At 35.8% G+C, this 23,666-nt stretch overlaps 1 protein-coding gene across 1 annotated transcript in view; it reads right to left on the reverse strand.

The window, feature by feature from the left end:
* Positions 1 to 22,471, reverse strand: part of PRKD3 (protein kinase D3) — a 73,160-nt gene extending 50,689 nt beyond the window's left edge. The window contains exons 1-2 of the mRNA XM_032497349.1: positions 22,296 to 22,471; positions 14,207 to 15,162 (exon numbers count right to left, since the gene is read on the reverse strand). Coding sequence (XP_032353240.1) covers positions 14,207 to 14,494 — 288 coding nt within the window. The 5' untranslated portion in view covers positions 14,495 to 15,162; positions 22,296 to 22,471. The remainder of the gene's footprint in view (positions 1 to 14,206; positions 15,163 to 22,295) is intronic.
* Positions 22,472 to 23,666: the final 1,195 nt, after the last annotated feature.

The raw sequence follows: 23,666 nt of genomic DNA on the forward strand, positions 1-23,666 counted from the left end.
AAGTTGCAGTATAGAAAATAACATGTGTTTTGTTGGAGGTTTGGACCTGACCCAGGTGGACAGCTGCAAGAACAAAGAATTCCTACACCAAGAAGTTTGCAACAACAACAGCCCTTCCCCTCCCCTTTTTTAAGGAGCCCTGTACTCTGACTTGAGGAAGATAGGTTCTCCAAGACATTAGTCGGCCATCCTCTCGGTCTGTTGGCTTTTGGAATAAAGTTGTTATTCTTTGCCCCAACACCTTGTCTCCCGATTTATTGGCTCAGTAACATAAATATTTAGGTACTCAGTTTTCATGTCCCTTTTGTGATATCAAAAGATCAGTTTCAATGAACTCCCCTCTCCTTGTACTTTTATAGTTACTTTATAGGCTCTTTCTGGCAGTTTAGTCCCTGGGAATGTTCTATACAATCCAGGAATATCTCAATTCTATTATATTAGAATATAATATAACAGCCCAAGTGTATAGAAATACAGAACAGCATGTTTACTCACTTACTGCTTAAGAATAGTAATTAACTAACTAGTTAAATCAGTTGAACTCAAAATTACATGATTCTGAAGTCACATCTGTAACTGATCTAAAGAACCACAGAACTACCTTATCCCCTGAGAAATATAATATACAATATTCTAAGACAGAAGTCACAGGTTTTCAGGATCTAAAAGAGTGCAATGAAATTAACACATATAGCCCAATATTAAATAAACCACAGAACTGATACATCATTAACCTCCAACTTTCTGCATCAATAAAAAGCATTAGTAGAACTAATAGAAAACTGTGAATAATTTACCCATATAGATCAAGGAAGGCATCAGCTGTCTTCCACACAGTAGAAAATAGATTATGACATGGATGTATATTCTATAAAGCACAAAACCAAAAGTTAACATAAACTTAACTGGCAGTAGCTTCAGTTATTTCTGGATCACTACTAATTTCCAACAAACTCTCAACAGGGAAGATTCCAAAGTACAGTGTGGCTAAGGTTTTGTTTGTTCAGTTTAGAAGCCACTATGATGAGACTAACAAGTAATATTATTGATAAGCTAACATTTATTGTGTGATAGGTGCTGGGCTAAGCATTTTATAAATATATCATTTAATATACATACATGTGTACACACTTACACACAACAAAACCACGAAATTATGTGTACACACTTACACACAACAAAACCACGAGTATTATTTTGAACCTCATTTTCCAGATAAGAAACCAAGGTTACAGAACTAGTATGTGGGGGAGATAAAACCAAATCTGACTGACTCTAAAATTCCGATTTTTAACTACCATAGTATACTGGTTCGTATGGATTCTTTATTTATTCAATCAAGAAATAATTATTGAGCACCTACTATGGACATGGTTCCTGACCTCATAGAGCTTAGTTTCACAGCAGAGACTCTCAAGTAAAGGGACAATTGCAATCAATATGATGAAAGTTAAAATACAGGCTATACGGGATACCAGCACCTAACCCAGATGTCAGGAAAAGACTTCCTGGAGGCTTAAGCAGAGGATGTGTCGGGGGAAGGGTTTTCCAGGGAAAGGAACAGCAGGCACAAAGACCAAGTAATGAGACAGAATATGGCATTCCGGGAGCTTAGGAAGGAATCTGGACCAGAGACATACCTTTGGGAATTATCAGCATTTTTTCTAAGTATTCCTGCAATAATACCTTACGTAAGTAATCACATATTTCTGTCACCTGCTCATTGCAAGCAACCAAAAACGTCTGTCTGGTGAAATGCCAAGGACAGAACAGAAATCACCATGAATTTCTTGAACGATCTGGTCTAGCTCATATAAAATTTAGAGCACCACTAGGAAGTAGAAGCATAAAGCTTTATTCATTTGACCATGAACAAAAAGAAGAGTCCATATATGCATAAATAGATGGGTTTCTGCTCTCCCACTGACTACTGAGAATGTTAAAGGCATCTTGCTTTACTCATGCTACAAGCTATCAAAGTGGTGGTGGGGCACTGTACTAGCAACTCAGGTTATTTCCCCAGGTGAAGAAATAAAATCTCTAGCATTTTTTAATATAAAAATTTCAACTATCATATTAATCTATATAATCAGATGTAGATCTTACTGAATTTTTAATTACAAAATGTTTTAAAAATATAGTATTGTATTTTCAGTATGTGGAAAACTGATGGCAAACTCACACAACAAAATATGCAATTTAAATACCTGAAAAAATAGCTTCAAATTATTATTTATCTAGTCATTTATGGTTGTTGATTTCCATTGGAGTAGAGAGATTCTTGACTCTGGTTGCTCTTCAGAAACACAGATAGAGCTCTTAGACAAACTCTCCACCCCCAGAAAGCATGACTTCACTAGTCTAGGAAAGGGTCTGTTAAGCGCCCTGGTTATTCTCAGGTGCAGCTACTGCTGAAACCACTGTTACAAAGTCAGTGACATTTAAGTTGCAAATAAGCTTGCAACCACATACATTGACTTTGTAAACATTTAAGAATCTTGATCCTTTACAACATATGACCTGGTAATAAGTTTTTTTGAAAATTTAGCCATTTTAGCATAAATATGACAAACTGAAAATTCTGATCCTAAATTTTTAAAAAGCTGGTCATCAGGAAATGCTGAGGGGTAATCAGAAAATATTCCTGTGTACTGTTTAAAAGTAGACCGGATAAGATTTTGTAGGAAAAAGACACAAACATTAAAGTTTGCATTTGTCAAAGTATATGTAGTGCTTGTTCATTTGATTGTAACCAACCAATTGATAACCAAACTTATCAAAAATTACTGAATCACGGAAAACTTTGACAAGGAGCTTAGTTCACACTCTAATCCTTTTTCAATAGTAGGTTGGGATTGAAAATGGTTTTTAAAAAATGCAATAGCTCAGATGTGGTCATGGCACAACATGGAGGCAATTCAAATAAAACTTTTCTATTGCACTACATATTTCAAGTGAAAGTCTGGATTACATAGAAAGATGAGGAGGAAAGCAAGTAACATGTTTAGGAGAATTTTTAAAGGGTGGTAAAAATGACACACAGGAAAAGACTAAAAGAAGCTTCAATGAATATAAAAAGTCTCAAAGGTTGAGGAAACTAGTCTCAAGACAAAGCAACAAAACAGAAGGAAAACCACAATAAGGCACATGATATTCAAACTGCTGAAAACCAAGAGAAAAATCTAAATGAAGACACAGAAACTGCATACAATTCAGATTTAACACAAAATAATGAAGAGTACTGAAAATGCTAATTATGTGGATAAATATAAAAGATCGTTTTTCTTAGTTTTAATTTTTAAAAAACACAATTTACTGTTAAAAGCAAGAATAACGTGTTGTGGGATCTGTAACAATGGTCGATCCTCATTATCTGCAGATTCTGTTGTCTTTATAATATGCCTACTTGATAAAATTTATTTGCAACCAAAAAATCAATACTTTTGTGTTTTTGCAGTCACTTGCAGACACGCAGAGAAGGTGAAAAATTTTAGTCACTCTGTGCATGTTCCCAGCTTAAGATGAACAAGGTGATGCTCTGCCTTCTTTTTTCAGCTCTCATAGTGTAAAATGCAAGTCCTTTTCACGGTCTATTTAGTGCCACGTGTTCTGAATGTTCTGAATTCTGGGGCTTTTTCATGGTGATTTCTCTGTTTAAAATGGCCCCCAAGCATAGTGCTGATATGATGTATAGTGTTCCTAAGTGTAAGAAGGCAACGATGTGCCTTATGGAGAATATATATGTGTTAGATAAGCTTCATTCAGGGATGAATTACAGTGCTTCTGGCCATGAGATCAATATTAATGAATCAACAGTACATATTAAATAAGGTTTCTTTAAGCAGAAACAGACTTTTAAAAAAAAGGTTATGCATTTACTGGTTGATGAAAATGTGACCCAATGCTCACAGGAACCTAATCCTGTATTTCTTCTAGGAGCAATGGTTCAGTATTCACTAATTTGGTGTTTGAGGTCACTTTATAGAACACAAATATCACAAATAATGAGAGTCATCTGTATGCAGAAATAAAGTATATGACAAAAATAGCACAAATGACAATAGGAAGAAAACAGAAACATGTTATTCTGAAGTATCCATGATACACAGAGTGGTATGATATTGTTTATAGACAGTAGTCTATGATAAGATTAAGATGCATATCACATAAACTACAGCAAGGATTGGCAAATTTTTTCTGTAAAAGGCCAGAACAATAGTTTAGGTTTCTCGGCCCATACAGTCTCTGTCACAGCTACTTAACTCTGCCGTTGTTGTATGAAAGCAGCCACAGGCAAGATACACATGAACTAGCAAGTTGTGTTCCAATAAAACTCTATTTACAAAAGTAGATGATGGGTCAGATTTGGCCTACAATGTAGTTTGCTGACCCTTGCACTACAGCAATTGCTAGAACAAATTTTTAAAAGCATATAATAAACCAACAGTGGAGATAAAATGGAATTATACAACATACTCAATTCAAAAGAAGGCAGAAAAAGAAATTAACTCAACACTGTAAACTAACTATACTTCAATTAAAAAAAAATTATAACCCCAATTTCAAAGACAGTACAAAAAGAGAATGTAGAACAGTTCATTAATAATTTTTAGATTGATGTTAAAATGGTAGAATTTTGGATATACATTGAGTTAAATAAAATGTTAGTAAAATTAAAAACAAACAAACAAACAAAAGGCAGAAAAAAAGGGAGAAAATGATTCAAGACCTGAAAGGACAAACACAAAACAATGTATTTAAATACATCTATATTAAAACCTGTGTTAAATATAAATGGTCTAAACACTTAAAAAGCAGAAGTTGACAGATTAAATTTAAAAAGCATGATCCAACTACATGCACTCTACAAAAAACCCAGTTTACATATGAAGACACAGGAGAGGTTATAAGCAAAAACATACAAAAAGATACCACAATGCAAACACTAACTAAAAAATCAAAAAAGCAAGAATGGTTATATTAATACCAAAGCTGACTTCAGAACAAGATATACTGCCAGAGATAAAGAAAAATTATACTGAAAAAGAGATCAATATATCAAAGTCTATAAAAATCCCAAATGTGCCTGCAAATACTAGAATTCCAAAAACGTGAAGCAAAACTGATTAAAACTGAAAGGAGAAAACAGACAAATCTAAAATTATAGATGGGAGATTTTGATACTCCATTTTTAGTAGATGACAGAACAAGTAAAAAGAGATCCATAAAGATATAGAAAACACTATCAACCAATTTGACCTAATTGATATTTATAGAAATCTCCACTATACAAAAGCATAATATACATTTTTAAAGATTGCAAATGTAACACACAGAATATATTGAAGGACAGAGTCCTATACTATAAAACAAATCTCAATAAATTATACAGATTGACATTATACAAAGTATATTCTTGAGCCAAATTAAAGATAGAAATCAATACAACAGAAAAATACCTGAAAAACTTACAAATTCTTCCAAATTAAATAACCCATTAATCAAAGAAGAAATCACAAGAGAAATCAGGAAATAATCTGAACAGAATGAAAATGAAAACACAACCTATCAAGTCTATGGTATGCAGCTAAAGCAGTGCTTAGAGGGAAATTTATAGACTTAACAGCACTTATATCAGGGAAAAAAGACTCAACTCAATAATCTAAGCTTCATCCTTAAGAAACTGGAAAAACAAAGCAAGTTAAATCCAAATGAGGTAGAAAAGGAGGGGAGGGTGGCATGTAGAGACAATAGAGAAAATAAAACCAGGAACTAGTTCATTGAAAATAAAGTTGATAAAAACTCTAGTCAGAAAGAACAAGGGAATAGGGAGGGGAAGAAAGGCAGAAATTATTAATATCAGGAATGAAAGTGACACCATCACTAGAGATCCTACAAATTATAAAGGATAATAAGAGAACATAATGCACAATTTTTGCCAATGGATTTGATAACTTAGACAAAATAAAAAGTTCCTTTAAAGACACAAATTGCCAAAGTTTACTCACAAAGAAACAGACAACCTGAATAGCTCTATGTCCACTAAAGAATAGGAACTGAGTTTAAAACTTCCTCATAAAGAAAATGCCAGCCCAGATGGCTTCATTGGTGAATTCTATCAAACATTTCAGGAAGTAATATCAATTTTACACAAATTTATTCAGAAAACAGAAGGGGAGAAATAATTCCAAACTTGATACCAGAACCACACAAAGATAACAGAAAACAAACAAACAAACAAAACTACAGGCTAATATTCCTCATGATCATAGACAGAAAAAAATCTTAAAATATAGGTAAACTGAAACAACCAAAGTATAAAAAGGATAATACATGATGACCAAGAGTTTATTCCACAAATGCAAGATTGGTTTAACATTACAAAGTGTACACAATTCATTACGTAAACGAAAACAGACTAAACAGAAAAAAAAATAGATGAAAAAAAGTATTTAATAAAATTCACAATCATTCAAGATAAAACGTCTCAGCCAACTAGGATCAGACAAGAACATCCTCAACCTGATGAAGAACATTTAAAAAACTTACATCATACTTAATGGTGGAAGACTGAATGCTTTCCTTTGAAGATCGGGAACAAGGCACAAATGTCCTCTCTTACCACTTCTATTCAGTACTGTACCAGAGGTTCTAGCCTCCAGTAAAAAACAGAAAAAGAAACAAAATATGGAAAGGTAAGACAATAAAATCATCTTTACTTACAGAAGACAAGATCATATGTGTAGAGAATCCTAAAGAAACTTTAGAAGTTACTAGAACTAGGAAGTGAATTTAGCAAGGTTGCAGGACATAGTGTCATGGCACAAAAATCAACAGTATTTTATACACTAAAATGAAAAATCAGAAATTAGAAATTTAAAAAACACCATTTACAGTTGCATCAAAAACATGAAACACTTACAGATAACAAATGATGTACAAAATCCCAGTAGGCTTTTTTGCAGAAATCTCCAACCTGATTTTAGTATTTATGCAAATGCAAAGAACACAGATTGGGCCAAACAATTTTGAAGAAAAGAACAAAGTTGGAGAACTTACGCATCTGACTTCTTATCTTTATAAAACTAAAGAATTCAAGATAATGTGGGATTAGTTTAAGGATATAATAGATCAGTAAAGCAGAATAGTGTTCAGAAATAGCCCAAGATATATGTGGTCAACTGATTTACAACAAAAGTACTAAAGTAATACAATAAAGGAAGAATAATCTTCAACAAATGATCCTCGAAAATTTGATTTCCTACGTAAATAAATAAAGTTGGACCATAATCTCACCATATACAAAAATTATTCTGAAATGGATTGTTGAATTGTGCCCCCCACAAAGATGTTAAAGTCCTAACCTGCAGTACCCGTGAATGTGACTTTTGGAAATAGGGTCTTTACAGATGATCAAGTTAGGATGTCATTAAGGTAGGCTTTAACTCAAAAAAGGGGAAATTTGTATATAGAGTCTACCACTTATAAAAGGAAAACAGTGAAGACACAAGGAGAACACCATATACAAGCCAAGGAATACATGAGGCCACCAGAAGCTGGGAGAGAAGCATGGAACAGATTCTTGCTCACAGTCCTCAGAAGGAACCAACCCTACTGATATCTGATTACAGATGTCTAGCCTCAAGAACTTCCAGAAAATAAATTTCTGTTATTTAAACCACATAGCTGTGGTACTTTCATACAGCAGTCCCATGGAATTAATACACAGATCACAGACATAAAAGTAAGAACTAAAACTATGAAAACTTCCAGAAGAAAACATGGGACAAAACCTTATCTTCAGTTAAGTAAATACTTTTTAGATATGAAACAAAAGCACTATCCATACAGGACAAAATTAATTATACTTCATCAAAATTAGGGACTTTGGCTCTGTAAATAACACTTTTAAGAGAACAAAGAGTAAGAATGTAATATAATTAAAAGTACATAAGCTAACTTTAATCAAACAAAAAAACTTAAAAGCCAAAAACTGTAGTTAAGAGACAAAGAATGTCATTATACAATGGCAAAGGGGTCAATCTAACAAGAGGGTATACATTTGTAAATATTTATTCACCCAAAACAGGGACACCTTAATATATAAAGCAAATATTTTAAAATCTGAAGGGAAAAACAGACAGCAATACAACAATAATAGGGGACTTTAATACCCAACTTTCAACAAAGGATAGCTCATCCAGACAGAAAATCAGTAGGGAACACTGGATTTAAGCTACAAATTAGATTAGACACTTAACAGGTATTTACAGAACATTCCACACAAAAGCAGCAGAATGCACATTCTTCTTAAGCACACATAAAACATTCTCTGGACAGATCATATGTTAGGCCATAAAACAAGTCTTAATAAATTTAGGAAGACCGAAATCACATCAAACATCTTTTCTGACCACAATGGTGTGAAACTACAAATCAATTACCAGGAAAAAAAAATGGAAAATTCACAAATATGTGGAGATTAAACAACATGAAACTGAACAACCAATGGGTCAAAGGGAAATCAAAAGAGAAACAAAAAAAAATAACCTTGAGACAAATGAAAATGGAGACATAAAATACCAGAACTTAAGGGATGCAGCAGAAGTAGTTCTAAGAGGGAAGTTCATGGCAATAAACATCTACATTAAGAAAAAAGATCTCAAATAAACGACCTAACTTTATACCCCAAGGAACTAGAAAAAGTAGTAGTAGAAGGAAGGAAATAACAAAAATCATAGTGGAAATAAATGAAATAGAAACTAAAAAGACAACAGAAAAGATCAATGAAACTAAGATCTAGTTTTTTTGAAAAGATAAACAAAATAGACAAATCTTTACACAGACTTCCAAAAAAAGAGAGAAGACTCAAATAAATATATCACAAAGAGAAGACATTACAAATGATACCACATAAAAGCAAATGATCATAAGAGACTACTATGAACAATTACACACCAACAAATTGGACACACAGAAGAAATAAATTCCTAGAAACGTACAACCTACCAATACTGAATTGTGAGTGGAAAATCTGAATAACCTAATCAAAATCCTCTCAACAAACAAATGCTCAGAATCAGATGGCTTCACATTCTACCAAATATTTTAAAAAGAATAGCAATCCTTCTCAAATTCTTCCAATAGAAGAGGAGGAACACTTCCAAACTCACGAGACCAGCATTACGCTGATAATAAAGCCAGACAAGGACACTACAAAAAAAGAAAATTACTGCCTAATATCCCTGATGAACATGAATACAAACATCCTTAACAAAATATTAGCAAACTGAATTCAACAACACAGTAAGAGGATCATACACATAATCAAGTGGAATTTATTCCAGGGATGCAAGGATGTTTCAACATACAAGTATCAATAAATGATATACCACATTAACCATATGAAGATAAAAACCATGATAATCATGATGTAGAAAAAGTATTTGACCAAATTCAACATCCATTCATGATAAAAAATTCTCAACAAAGGGAGTAGAAAGAATGTACCTCAACATAAAAAAGACCATATATTACAAGCTCACAGCTAACATCATACTCAGTGGTGAAAAGCTAAAATCATTTCCTCTAAGATCAGTAACAAGACAAGATGCCCACTCTCACCATCTTTATTCAACATAGTACTGGAAGTCCTAGTCAGAGCAGTTAGGCAAGAAAAAGAAATAAAAGGCACACAGATCAGAATGGAAGAAGCAAAACTGTCTATTTGCAGATGATGTGATATTGTACATAGAAAACCCTAAAGACTCCACCAAAAGAACTGTTAGAATTAATTTTAAAATTCAGTAAAGTTGTAAGACACAAAAATCTATGTACAAAAATCAGCTGGATTTCTATACACTAATAACTATTGCAAAGAGAAATTAAGAAACAATCTCACATGCAATTGCATCAAAAAGAATAAAATACTTGCAAATAAATTTAACCAAAGAGGTGAAAGATCTATACACTGAAAACTATAAAACACTGATGAAAGAAATTGTAGAAGACACAAACAAATGGAAAGATATTCCATGTTCATGGATTGGAAGAATTAATATTGTTAAAATGTCCATACTATCCAAAATGATCTACAAATAATGCAATTCCTACCAAAATTCCAATGGACATTTTTCACAAAAATAGGAAAAATAATCTTAAAATCTGCATGAAACCACAAAAGACCCCCAAAGAGCCAAAGCAATCTTAAGAACAAAGCTGGAGGCATCACACCTCTGATTTCAAACTATACTTCAAAGTTGTAGCAATGAAAGCAATATGGTATTGCCACAAAAATGGACACATAAAAATCAATGAAATAGAGCCCAGAAATAAACCCATGCATTTATGGTCAATTAATTTACAACAAAGAAGCCAAAAGTATACAGTGGGAAAGGACAGCCTCTTCAATAAACAGTGTTGGGAAAACTGGATAGTCACATGCAGAAGAATGAAACTGAACCCGTCTTACATTATACACAAATATCAACTGAAAATGAACTACAGACTTGAACATAAGACCTGAAACCATAAAACTCCTAGAAGAAAACATAGAGGCATAAGCTCCTTGACATCAATCTCGGCAATGGTTTTTCAGATTTGACACCAAAAGCAAGGGCAACAAAAGCAAAAATAAACCAGTGTGACTAAATTAAACTAAAAGCTTCTCTACAGCAAAGAAAACCATTAAAAAATGAAAAAGAAATCTATGGAAATGGAGAAGATATTTGCAAATCTTATATCTGACAAAAAGTTAAAATCCAAAATATAGAAAGAACTCATAAAACTCAGTAGCAAAAAAACAGAACAACAACAAAAACTCATCTATCAGTTCAATTAAAAAATGGGCAGAAGAACTTAAACATTCTTCCAAAAAAGACATACAAATGGCTAACAGAAACATGAAGAGGTGCTCGACACCAATAACCATCAGGGAAATGCAAATCAAAACCACAATGAGGTTATCACCTCACACCTGTTAGAATTGGCTACTGTCAAAAGGATAACAAGTGTTAACAAGGATGTGGAGAAACGGGAACCCTCGTGCACTGTTGGAGGGAATGTAAATTGGTGCATGCACTATAGAACAGTATGGAGGTTCCCCCAAAAATTAAAAATAGAATTATCAAGCAATCCAGCAATTCCACTTCTGGGTATACAGTCAAAGGATATGAAATCATTATCTTAAATGAATTCTGCACCCTTGTGTCAGTGCTTCACTATTTACAATTGCCAAGACATGGAAACAACCTATGTGTCCACTGACAGAAGAATGGATAAAGAAAATGTGGGGTGTGTGTATATAAACACAAAATGAAATATTATTCAGTCATAAAATGAAGAAAATCATACCATTTGCAACAACATGGATAGACCTTGAGGGCACTATGCTAAGTGAGAGAAGTCAAGCAGAGAGAGACAAATATTGAAATGATTTCACTTACATGCAGAATCTAGAAAAACTAGAATTGGTGATTACTAGAGACGGAGGGTACACGGTACAGACATGGGTGAAGGTGGTCAAAGGATACCAATTTCAAATTATAAGACAAGTAAGTTCTGGCAATGTAATATACAGCATTAAATTTATAGTTAACAATACTCTATATCTGAAAGTTAAGAGAATAGATCTTAAAAGTTCTCATTACAAGAAAAAAAATTAACTATGTGAGATGCACCAAAAACAGTTGTGAGGATTAAGTACAAAGTGTGTGTTAGGTTCCTGACACAGAATAAGCACTCAACGTTTGTCAATTATAATTTTCCTCCTTCCCTCTCCCATATCCTTGCTCATCCTGATATTTTTCCCTTGGAATGTATTCCTTACCTCTCATATTACTGAAATCTTGCTCATTCTTTAAGTATCAAATGAAATGCTGCTTTTCATATGAAGCCTTCCACATTCTTTTTCAACCTGAGAAGAGCACTTTTTATTTCAACTTCACTTTTTACTTCTCATGTTTTAGTCTGGTGACAGTTTCCCTCACCAGACTATAAGCTTTTTGAGGGAAGGGACAACATCTGGTTAATTCATTTCCTAAAATTTAGCCAGTGCTCTATCTTTAAAAGGTCAATAAATGTATTTACTAATAACAGACATAAGAAAAGCAAGTATGCCCATGAGAGTCCTGGAAGTTAATCTGGAGCTGTGCATGTATAGGTAATCAAGTAATAGGTAATGATTAGCAAGAACCAAAGACAAGAGTGAAGGTAAAAAGGTAAAAAAAAAACTTCTGACATGGTTTTTCCATCTCCCTGATGACTTAGGGATCCATGAAACTCTCTATTAAACTCCAGAATCTGAGCTAGTTCCCTTAAGATTTCTTTCCAGTTAGGACCTGAGCAGGCAATCCCTTGAAACTCCTAAATTTAGATTAAATGATTCAGAATTTCACAGCTGGAAATACACACCAGAAATCATCCCAACTCAATCATCTGATAAACCTTGAAATGTAATCCAGAAAAGTCAAGTCACATATACAAGGTTATACAGTTAATAAACAACAGAGCTGACCTAGTTACAAGCTCAATACTCTTTTTCACTACACTTAAAGTTAGGATTCTAGCACATGTAAAAGTGTGTAGTAAGTTTATGCCACAGATATATTATATATTTTTGCCAAATATATCCCCATACCACTATAGTACTGATTCAAATTCAGTTCACTATGATATTCATTTTATGCTGGTTACCTCCATAATCAACATGTTTTATATTTGTATAAAGTTTATCCTGAATTATCTTTTCTGGAGCCATACCTTGTTTATTTTCTTTACCTCATATGAATTTCTCATGGATTATGACTTTTAATCTAGTTTCCCAAGAACGTGACCCACCTGACCAACTTTTCACATCTATATTAATGAGGAAGTAATATTAATTCTAAAATAATCCTGTAGAAAATTTGTATGCCTCTGTACAAATGTAAGAAGGAAGTGAAATTCCCAAAGATTGAAAACTAAATAATATAGACTCTACCAAAACATTAGTTATGAATTTTAGTGGGCTCAAAAAGAGAAACATTAAAGTTACAAATGCTATTTAAGTTAAAATCTTACCTTTAAATTAAAAACATTTTTGCAAAAATATTTATAAAAACCCCTGCTAATATTTGATGAAAGGGAAATTGAAAGCAAAGACTACTTAAAGACTCATAGATGGTTCTACAGACCTACAAAAGGAAATTTAACCTTACTTTAGGCCACATTTAAATAGATAAGTCACTGCTAACACGCAGAAGACACAGGTCATTTTTACGAACCACATAATATTTTTGGACTGTTAATTACAACAGAACATAAGATAAGGTAAAACCAGAAGATAAAAACAAAAGATAAGGTAAAACTATACAAAGCATAGGAACTGAAATAAAAACAGTAAAATGAGGGGCATGAATCCAAATATACTAATCTTACTGATATGATTTTTAAAACAAAGTATGCTAATTTGTCTGAAACAAATTTGAAACACAGGCATGGTCCATTAAAAAAGAAAATGTAACTGATTCACACTACCTATATACATAAATAAGTTCTTGATAATACAGAACATACCAACTCTTCCATCAAATTATTAAAGATATTTAGCTAAGAGTCTTTAAAAAATGGTATCATACAAGGCAGGGGATGGATGGATGGGAAATAAACAAAATCACCCTCAATTTTCAAATTTTCACATATTCTGATATTTACTAAAAGCTCATTTACTTATTTTTTAAGAGACAATGAGAGTGGCCCTCAGCAGTTTAAGTAAAATCAGGATCTAAAGGGAAGAAAGAGGAGGATATACAAAAGGGCAGAATACAGGGAACCCGGGAAGAACAAGGTATGGACCTGGCCTCAGCTGCTCCTAGGTCCCATCCTTTTAGTAAGCCACCTTGATGCTTTACTCCTTCTACCTCCTGTTTTCTCTGAAAACAAACAAGATTTCTTAAGTCCTCTTGACTTCACAATGATTTTCCTGCTTTATTAAAGAGACAAACTAAATAAGCAGTATTTTAAAGCTGGGATATAGGCTCCAGCTGTTAAGACTCTGAAATTTCAGACTTCAGGCTTTTAGTCTATTAGGACTTCTCCCAAAATGCTCAGAATCAATAAACAACTGATTGATCCATATGTGTTAACTCATTGTTGCATGTATAATTTATAGGAAAGCATTGTAAACAATATTAATTAGAAATACTGACAAAAATAGCATGCACAGTACCTTTTGATAAACAATGGAGCACACGAGATCCTTGACAGCAGATAAAGATAGTTCCTGGGCTTCAATGGTAACACTCTCCCGTGTAAGGCCAATTTGCAGTAGAAATGAAACTGTATGCACTGAGCCTCTGGAGTTGGTGAGTGATGGTGTACTGAAACTTCCATTAGAGAGTCGCCCAGAGAGTCCTGTTTTAGGACTTGAACACGGAGAAGGAGTTGGAAGCACAGCAGGAAGAGTTGTAGGTAATACAGACTTCTGGGCTGATGGAGGAGAATTGTTTGCAGACATCTGCCTTTTTTAAGTCTTTTAAAACAGTTGTCAATTCTTTTTCAATGGTTATGAGGAGGCCTTAAAATCACAGCAGTAAAAAAATGACTGTACTTTTCGATTTAGTTGAAAGCTTCTTTATTTCCTCTTTTAAACCACTCATGCTGATGATGGCAAGTTCTTCAACTGTGAGTTGAATTCACAAAAGGTCCTACTTCCCGTAATATCAGTCCCATCAAAAAAGAATCTTGTCTTTAGGACCACAACCAGGGATTTGGAAAGGATTTAACATCACGGAATTATTCTCATCAGAAGAGAGCTGACATTGCTTATTTACTGAACATCTTCATCTATTTTCTTTTAAGTCTATTCTTATCTCTCTCTTTTAGTTTCATAAAATACATAATGAATAAAAACTGTTTTTCTGTCAAGATGAAATCTTCCTGGTTTAAAAAATAGTAAGTGTTTAGGATTAATCTATTCAGTACTTATCCTTTGGTTCACTGATTTAATGGGACACTTCCTCAAATGTTCACACCTTAAATCACCTTCTCAAATGTCTTCATTTTCATTTTAGGGGAGTAAATTTTCCAGGATTAAGCACAAAGCTTTTTAAAATAGTACAGGCATATTCCATTTGATGAATGGGTCCATCATGAAAAGTTGATGCTTTCTGAAATGTAGTCAGCCTGGAATAAATTTTTTAAAAAAATTTTAATACTTTATACTCACTTGATATTATTTCAAAAATGCAAGAATCTCTATACTTTTTTTAAAAATGGTAATTTTTGGTTGTATGTTTATAATTCACCAATAAATCCTAATGGGTAGCCATTTTTTGGTCTAGTTATCAGAGCCACTTTTCACTACAGGCATAATTTCAGGGAGAGCCTCCTGCTCAAAGAGAGTATCCCTGGAATTCCTCCCTATTACCTGAAACTTGCAGATCAAAACATTTTCATTCCACAAATACACAACTGAGTTATGACAAAAACAGAAAAATGGAAGGGAACAAAAAAAGTAAAATTGACATTCTCATAGAAATAAAGTATATACCACTCTGCCATAAAAAAGATGTATAATATTGCCCTAACATAGATAAAAGTATTCTTCTTTCTACTAAAAGCCTAATTCTGCCAAAACATGAGTCCTGACTTGCTTTGTAGACAGATTTCTTTCAGAAAACTAAGGGAGCAGGAGGGCATATACTAAACAGTTACAAGGCATACAAAGAACTGCAGAAGACATACTTAAGGCAGGAACGTAGGAGGAAAGCGATCTCGATTTCGATCTCCCCATAAAAAGTTTCTAAAAGTAAAAAAGAACACTTAGCACAGTTACATATGAATGAGTTTTACATAAGGACAGTTCAAAAGAAAAAATTTTTAAGTGCCCCCCATGGCAAAGTGACATGCCCCCCATGGCAAAGTGACATGACTCACAAGAGATGGATCTTTCCATTCAAATTCTATCTATAGACCTGTAAATAATTCCAATGATGAAAAAGAGTGAAACATCCAGTGTGGTTGTAGAATGAATCTCTGGAGAATAGTTAAGGGAGCTAAACAAATTAGGATGAACATTAATAGAAAAGCAAAAACAAATGGATGTAGTATTAGGAATGAGAAAGTTCAGGAAAAACTAAGGCTTAGAAAAAAACTGCTTAAAGATAACAAAAGCTTTTAGAGCTACATTTTTATCCCACCTTATAATGTATAGCACTTAACATCTTGTAAATGTTTCATACACTCTACCTCATGGTATCTCTTTGGAATTTGACAGCACAAATATTATTTTTGCAGGTGAGAAAACTAAAGCACAAAGCAGATAAGGTAACTTTCCCAGCATCAACAGCTATTAAGAGGTAGAGAATTAGGACCCAAGTTTCATACTTTCCTACCAAGTGCTGTTTTCACAATAACATACTATTTCTCAAAGAGAACAAGGAACTGAGAGAATCACTGCTCAGAGAGGATGTTGTTAAGGTTGAGAGAGCATGTAGAGAAGGCAGATTTGCTCAACTTATATTTTGCTTATCTTCCTTCGGTTTTTAAACTAAAGTTGCGGAAGAGCACTGAGAACTGAAACCTAAGCCTGGTGAGTAACAGAGACAAAACACCTTTATTTGAGTGCAAGATGCAATCCGTTCACTATTGCTAAAGCAATTAGCAAGTGCAATCACAAAGCTAACTCCTATAAGCTTGGAGAAAGAGTTCAGAAAGAGAGAAATAATCAAGGCCTGGAGATGGGTAAGAGGTGCTTCAAGTTTTGTGGCATGGAGAAGTTGGGAAACAGATTTTGGAAACTACAGACATATAAACTTAACATTAACCCTCAGCCAAAGCTGAGAACAGATTATGAAAGCAAATGGGTTTTGAATACCTAGAAAAGAGTACAATGATCACTAATGATTCACGTCACCATGAATTTAAACAGAACAAATAATGCCAACTACATTTCTACCTTGGGAAAAAGTGGTTATTAGCCTTTTCAGAAGGAGGAAATAATAACTTACAGTAACTGAGTTCTATCTGCCAGACACTGTTCTAAGCACTCCATATGTATCTCCTCATTTAATCCTCACAACAACCTATTATATAGTTGAGGAAACAGGCTTAGAGATTAAAGTACTTGCCCAAGATCACACAATTAGCAAAGCCAGGGAAAAAAAATAGTGTATTCTGGCAGAAACAGTACTCAAGATGGTATTCCATGCTATTTTTGTAAATATGTTGCTTGGGTGTGAGTTGCACGATACTGTAGTTGGGTAAGTTTGCTGCTCTGTATCAACTTAGAGAAGTCCTTAGGGGAGTGCCTTGGAACCCTGCCCTTGGCCCTATATTGTTTTTGATTATTCATAAGACAATAAATACATGGAAGATATGCTTATAAAATCTTCAGATTGTACAATCTAGGAGAAATAAACGAAAATTCAAGCAAACTGTAACAACGATGAGTGTAAAGCTTAGGCATTTAGTTCAAAAAGTTAAACGTGCAATATAGAAATGGAGAAATGCTGACCTAGAGCCTGTTCATTAGAGGAGTTATCAACCCAAGAGTTTAAGACGAGCTGCTAACATAATGGGTGACTAAAGAACCAATGTAAACCTAAACCCCCACGACACTGTGAACACATCAGCGTCAATCTGTATATTGGCTGCAAGTCAGCATATATTACCATCGTATTTATTTTTACAGTCCACATTTTTTAGTGCTATACTGATTAAAAAAAATGATACAGTATGTATCCAGATAAAGGTGAAAACAATGTCATGTGACAAGTATGTTTAACAAAACCAAATAGAATAATGGTCTTCAAATATTTGAAAAGGTGTTAAGAGAACAATTGGTTTTATTCAATATCACTGCAGAGGACAGCAGTAAAATGAAGATAACAGCACTGCTTACTTACCTCACAAGATATTACAAGGACTGAGCTACTACTGCATGTACAATACGTACAATGGTACCTGGCTTACCGTAAGTGTTCAGTAAGTTTTAGCAATTCCCACAGTAATTAGATGAAGGAATTAACAATCAAGCTCCTACTTTACACTAAACACTGCAACTGAGATATGATACTTCATTAAATCCTTGCTGTGACCCTAGATTTGTTTACCTCAGTTTTACAAAGAAGGAAATCAGAGTTTCGGAATTGTGGGTTGCCCACAGCTACACAGCTAATAAGTGATGGAATGGGATTCACACAAAAGCTTCCTTGACTCCAAAGCCCACATTCTTTATATTACTTCATTTCACCTCCAACAATCTAACGAGAACAGGTTTTCTCATGAGGTAATGAGGTCCTTAACATATCTGATCTGAGTAGTTTTAAAAAGCTGAAAAAAAGCTTGAAAAAGTTAGTAAATCTATGAATAATACTGTATACAGGTTAAATACTTCAAAATACAAGACACTTCTGTGTTCAATAATAATCTATTTTTGATAGATATCTTTCCACTGTATTTCCATTTTATAACATCTGCTAATATCAACCAAATACCCGTAACTGTCTTGGAATTACAATCGACTATCAGAACTATTGATAATTATTAGTAAACCATGTGTTATACTTTTGCATAAAAATATTTTTTAAAGTTTCAGCATGAACACAAATAGAAGAAACTAATTGAGCTGTCTTATTAGCTTCTGCCCACTCATCCCATCTGTTTTCCTTCTCTTTGTTTCGTCGTATGGAACACTGATTTGATCTGTAAGATGCAACAAGATATAGGGTGCAAAATATTAAGACTAAATATCAAAAGAATCTAATAACTCTAATTAATTTTGTCTTTATGCTTCAACCAGAAAACTAAGAATAGTACACCTTACTAATTTATAAATTATGTATCAATTAGATATGTTTGTTGCTAATGGCTATGAGCTAACAAGCATTTCTAGTATGTTTATTTGGAACATCTCAAATATTCTTTTGGGGAGTTATCTGTCATATATTCCATTCAAATGAGCTTATACAATCTGTCACTATTGTTGAATGGGATCAAAAGATGGTACACTAAATGAATCTGAGCCCTTTTATTAAAGACAAGGTAAAAACAAAGGCTCTGGAGGTTAGGGGACTTAACCGAAATTACTTCATAGTAACATCACAGGTTGATCTACTCTTTCTCTCCCCTTCCCTTAACTCCCCCTTACATGTACATTACCTCATTTCTTAGCAAAGCCTCTAATTATAAGAAGCTCTAATAGCAGCATTTTCATTCAACAAATATTTACTGAGTGCCCATTATTTGCTAGACTATTATGAAACACACTGGGGTTTTACAGCAGTGACCAAAACAGAAGCGGCTGCTGCTGTCCCTGGCGCTTACAAAGTGATGTAGGACACAAACATTAAACAAATAGTTACATAAATAGCAAGGCAATTACAAATTACGAAAAGTGATATGACAGAGTATATGGAGAAGAACTAATTTCAACTGGGGTCACAGGCAAGGTGCCTTTAAGGAAGCTAAGACCTAAAGGATAAGTAGGAGTCAGGGAAGCAGAGAGAAGCAAAGAGGATTCCAGAGAGACAAAACAAATCCAGCTAGTAAATACTTCAAAAGGAAGTTCATTATAGAGTGTGGCCAGCATCATTTTTGTACTCAGTAAAGGATAAAGTGAAGGGGTAAAACGCTTTTTCCTATTCATAGTATTTACCGTAACTCCCTACCAGTAATGGGTTTTCTTGGTTTTAGTTTTGTGTGCTAGGAATGCTATTAAACTCAGGGTCTTTTTTTCCCTCCTGTTAATATGTACTATATTATTTTAGTATGTAAAAAAGCACGTGGCCTTTTTCAGTGCAGTACAGACCAGTATCCAGAAGTCAGTTTCCATGTTCTGCTTTGATACAGGCTTAAATTGCTGAATAATCCTGATGTTGCTTTTATATTATATAAAAAATTCAAATGAACTGTTGTTGGTTTTTAAAAATCATAGTTCATAGCATTTATATATTTTCAAATATGTAACCATTACCCTAGATTAATATAATACTTTCCCTCCTAAGAGCTTAGCATTCAACTAAATTGTTGCTGCTAAAATTCTGCTCATCTAGACCTAGGGCATTTGAATTTCAGTCTTTTCCACTGTCAGAGAAAATCAGAGAGAGCACACCATGTCTGCTCTCTGCTCAGGCACTAACAAGTTCATCCAGTAATAAGATTACAGACTGCCAGTCTGGCAATGCTGTATGACTCTATGTTGAGCTTGATGTATCTTCGTCACCTCTCTTTGCACCAGTGGTATGGGAGAAATCTGACTGGCTGACAGCCAATGAGCAATTTCTCACATATGGCCACTATAAATTAACCACACAAGTGGAGAAAACTTTTTTCTACACTGAAATTAAAAGTAAAACATCTCCTAAGTACATTATCTTAAGTTTTTTCATTAACGAGTCAGCTGCTCCAAAGAGGTGCACATACAAGTTCAACTTGAATTACATAATCAGACTCTGATTATTATTAAATCAAATTAAAAACTGTGCTAGCCAATAATTTCCCCATATATCAAGTTCCATAAAAGTAGCTTCTTTTAAAAATAAGCAATTAACTCCAATATGGTAATATTTTCATCAACTTTAGAAAGTCTTTTTAAAAACGAGAACAAAACGTCCCTAAAGAAAAGTGCATTTAAATGACCAATCCTTTATGGTATTTTTTCCAGTTCCTAAACAACTGTTAAAAAGTTAATATCCAAAAACTTGATTACTTGATTTATTAAGCTTTTTTTTTCGTGTGGCAGTGTTTACATTAAAAACAATTCACTGAGAGAAATTTCTATTTCAAAGAGTCATCCCATGAAACTGAAAGCGTACAAAATTTAATTTGTATATTTAAAAGATTCACTCTGGGATGCTTAAAAAATTCGTTTCAAGATAATAACCCAGTCAACATTCTTAAATCTGAGTCATCCTCAAAAGTTAAATGCTATATACCAAATTATATAACTTAGGATGGAAAACCGGCTTGTCAAATACTCCAGGCTCCTAGGATCAGGCCTACCACATCTATATTACCTACCGAAGCAAAACCTAACATGATGGCTTCTGTGACACGTTTCAAACACTTTCGTTAAAATTTGTAACTTCTTTTTGGCTGAATTTCCATGCTTGCTCTCAATCCAGATCCTAACGGGACGAAGAATGGGTTCCTTTACAAAGCAAAACTGGCCTTGACCTCGGTCTGGGGAACTTGTGGATGCCTCCAGCAGCAAATCCACAGGTATTCCCCTTCCATATTGCAGTAAAGTTGATAAGTAGGCTTGGTCTAAGCAAAATCACAGCTGTTAAAAATTTAAAGAACTGCAGCATTAAGTACAAAGTAGAAATAGTGTAAGAGTAATACAATCATAGTTTCTAGGGTACGAATTACGGTATTTTAAAAGTTTTCATTTCATTTGAGGCTACAGCTCATTAAGGCTGTGTCGAACAAAGTAGTAGTACAGGGTGTAACTTATCCTTCCTAATCAAAGATGACACTGATAGTCTTATTTCCTGTGGGGAAGGGTGTGGTTGAAGAGACAGTTACGTCCAAGCCATCAATCTGTGTATGGAAAAGTCTGCAGGTCTCACACACGCTGTCGCTCGATTTATATTCGTGCCCGCACACGGCAAGGCCTATGCTTCTGACTGCGATGACTTCAAATAAAATATCCAACGGGCAATCGAGTGGTATGTGGTTATTTTTATTGCTCAAAGAAACAGTCGCGCTCCTCAGTGTTTCATCTTAAGAAAAACCTCCAGGGGGTGAGAACGACTCGGAGCTACGCTGCAACTTGCAAAACTCAACACAGTCAGGAAACTGAGGTGTAGGGGCTTACGTTCTCTAAGCACCGTTGCCTCACTCGTTTCAGACGGCTACAAGATAAAGGAGTGAAAAGGGAAAGAGGCTTATCCAAAATTCCGCAGCGTTGAGTGCCGCCGGTCTGGCGTCGGGAGCTAGTTTGGGGGACCCGGTAACAAACTGTGACCGAGGGGCCGGGCGCGGTGGTCGCCGGCGGAGCGCGACTCCAACTTGGCGTCGGCGCCCACGCCGGAACTTGGCCCCATCTGGCGGCAGCGCCGGCGCCCCCGCTCGCCGCTGCGCCCACCGCCCGCTCCTCCCGCGGCGCGCCCCGCCAACTTCCCGCCCAGCCTCGGCGGCCGCCGCCCAGCCCCTTGCAGGGTCCGAGTCCCGCCGCCGCCGCCGCGTGCCGGAGGGCGGGTGGGGGAGGGGGCGCCGCCGCCTCACCCGACGGACCGGGAGAACAAAGCGGCGGCTGCGGCGGCGCTAACTTTTTCGGTGTCTGTTCCGCGCCCCCTGAGGCGACTACTTACAGAGGCGGGCTCGGCCGGTCGTGAGAAACTCCGCGCCCGCCAGCGTCTGTGTCCCAAACCAGGAGCCAGCGAGGTTTCACGCGCCTCGCAGGATCCCGCCCGCCGCAGGCGCCCCTTCCTCCGCTCCTCCCTCCTCCCGGTCCCGTCCTGAGGCCCGAGGGCGGGGGGCCGGGGCGTGCGGGGCGGGGGCGCGCGAGGGGCGGGGGCGCGCGGCCCGCGCGGGGCCTGTCGGGAGCTGTAGTCTCCCCGCGGGCCCGGCGCGGTGGTAGCGTCGCGGGTATGTAGCTCACTGTCTTGACACCACGCGGGGGCAACAGGAGTTCCGGGCGCTTTGCGGCTCGCTCTACACCCTCCGAGGTCCCGGCGTCTCCGTGAGCTCAGGAGAGCGGGGCGCGACCGTCTACTTACTTCAGTTATACACTGTACTTGATACCCGTTACTGCTACTGAACTGCCTCTTTCTCTTTTGTCGTCTGCTCTGATGGAGGCAAAGGGCAAGGGGTGTTAAGCTGGACGCAGAACTCGTAGGGGGTCTACAGCAGAGTGCAATTTCCCCCTGAGATATCTGCTTTCTGCTTCCTGTTTCCCTGCCGAGTGCTTGCCCTCCGGGTGGCCGTCTAGCGTAACAGCCCCGGGCAATGGACACCAAGGCAGATACATCCAGAGCCCTTCACCTAAAGCAGAGTACATTGAAGTCTCTACTTTCAATGTGTTTTTTTGTTTCCTACTTGTCCATCTTTAAACTCGAGTTTGTCCCCTACCATAAGAGTGAAGTGCAGCCAAGAATCACCAACTTAGGCTTCCATGTGACATTGACAAAAGTGACAATGTGGGGGGGGGGGTGGCAGAGGGGGTGAGATCCAGAGGGAAAATACATGAGGTGTTAGATTATACATGTTTTATGTGAGAGAAAAACGTGAGCAGCTGACACACCCATTGTCCCAGAAACGACCTAATTCTCCTTATGTACAAATTTCATCCCAAAGTACTTAAGTCAAATATCTTGAGACAAGCGGATGGTCTAACAATCCATCCCCATGCAGAGGTGGAGGGCAGTTTTTTTTTTAGAATAGAAAAAAAAAAAAAAAACAAAAAAAACCCTAAGTGGGCTCCTACTTTTTATACCAAGACATCAACCTTAGTGTATGTCCTTGAATTTTAAGTTAAATGAGAATTTTAAAATAATTTATATTAAAGATAGAGCAAGTAAAATTGTGTATAACTCTGATCTACTCCAAAGCGATATTTTTTTTTAGAAAACACTGCTGAAACTTTCTTGGGATTAGAAGGTACTAAATGTCTCACATTCATTAATACCTAATTCAATTTAACATTTTATACTGAGTCTTATTCTGCTATTCTCTTACTTTAA

Source organism: Camelus ferus, chromosome 15 (genome assembly GCF_009834535.1).
Source record: "Camelus ferus isolate YT-003-E chromosome 15, BCGSAC_Cfer_1.0, whole genome shotgun sequence".
NCBI lineage: Eukaryota > Metazoa > Chordata > Mammalia > Artiodactyla > Camelidae > Camelus > Camelus ferus.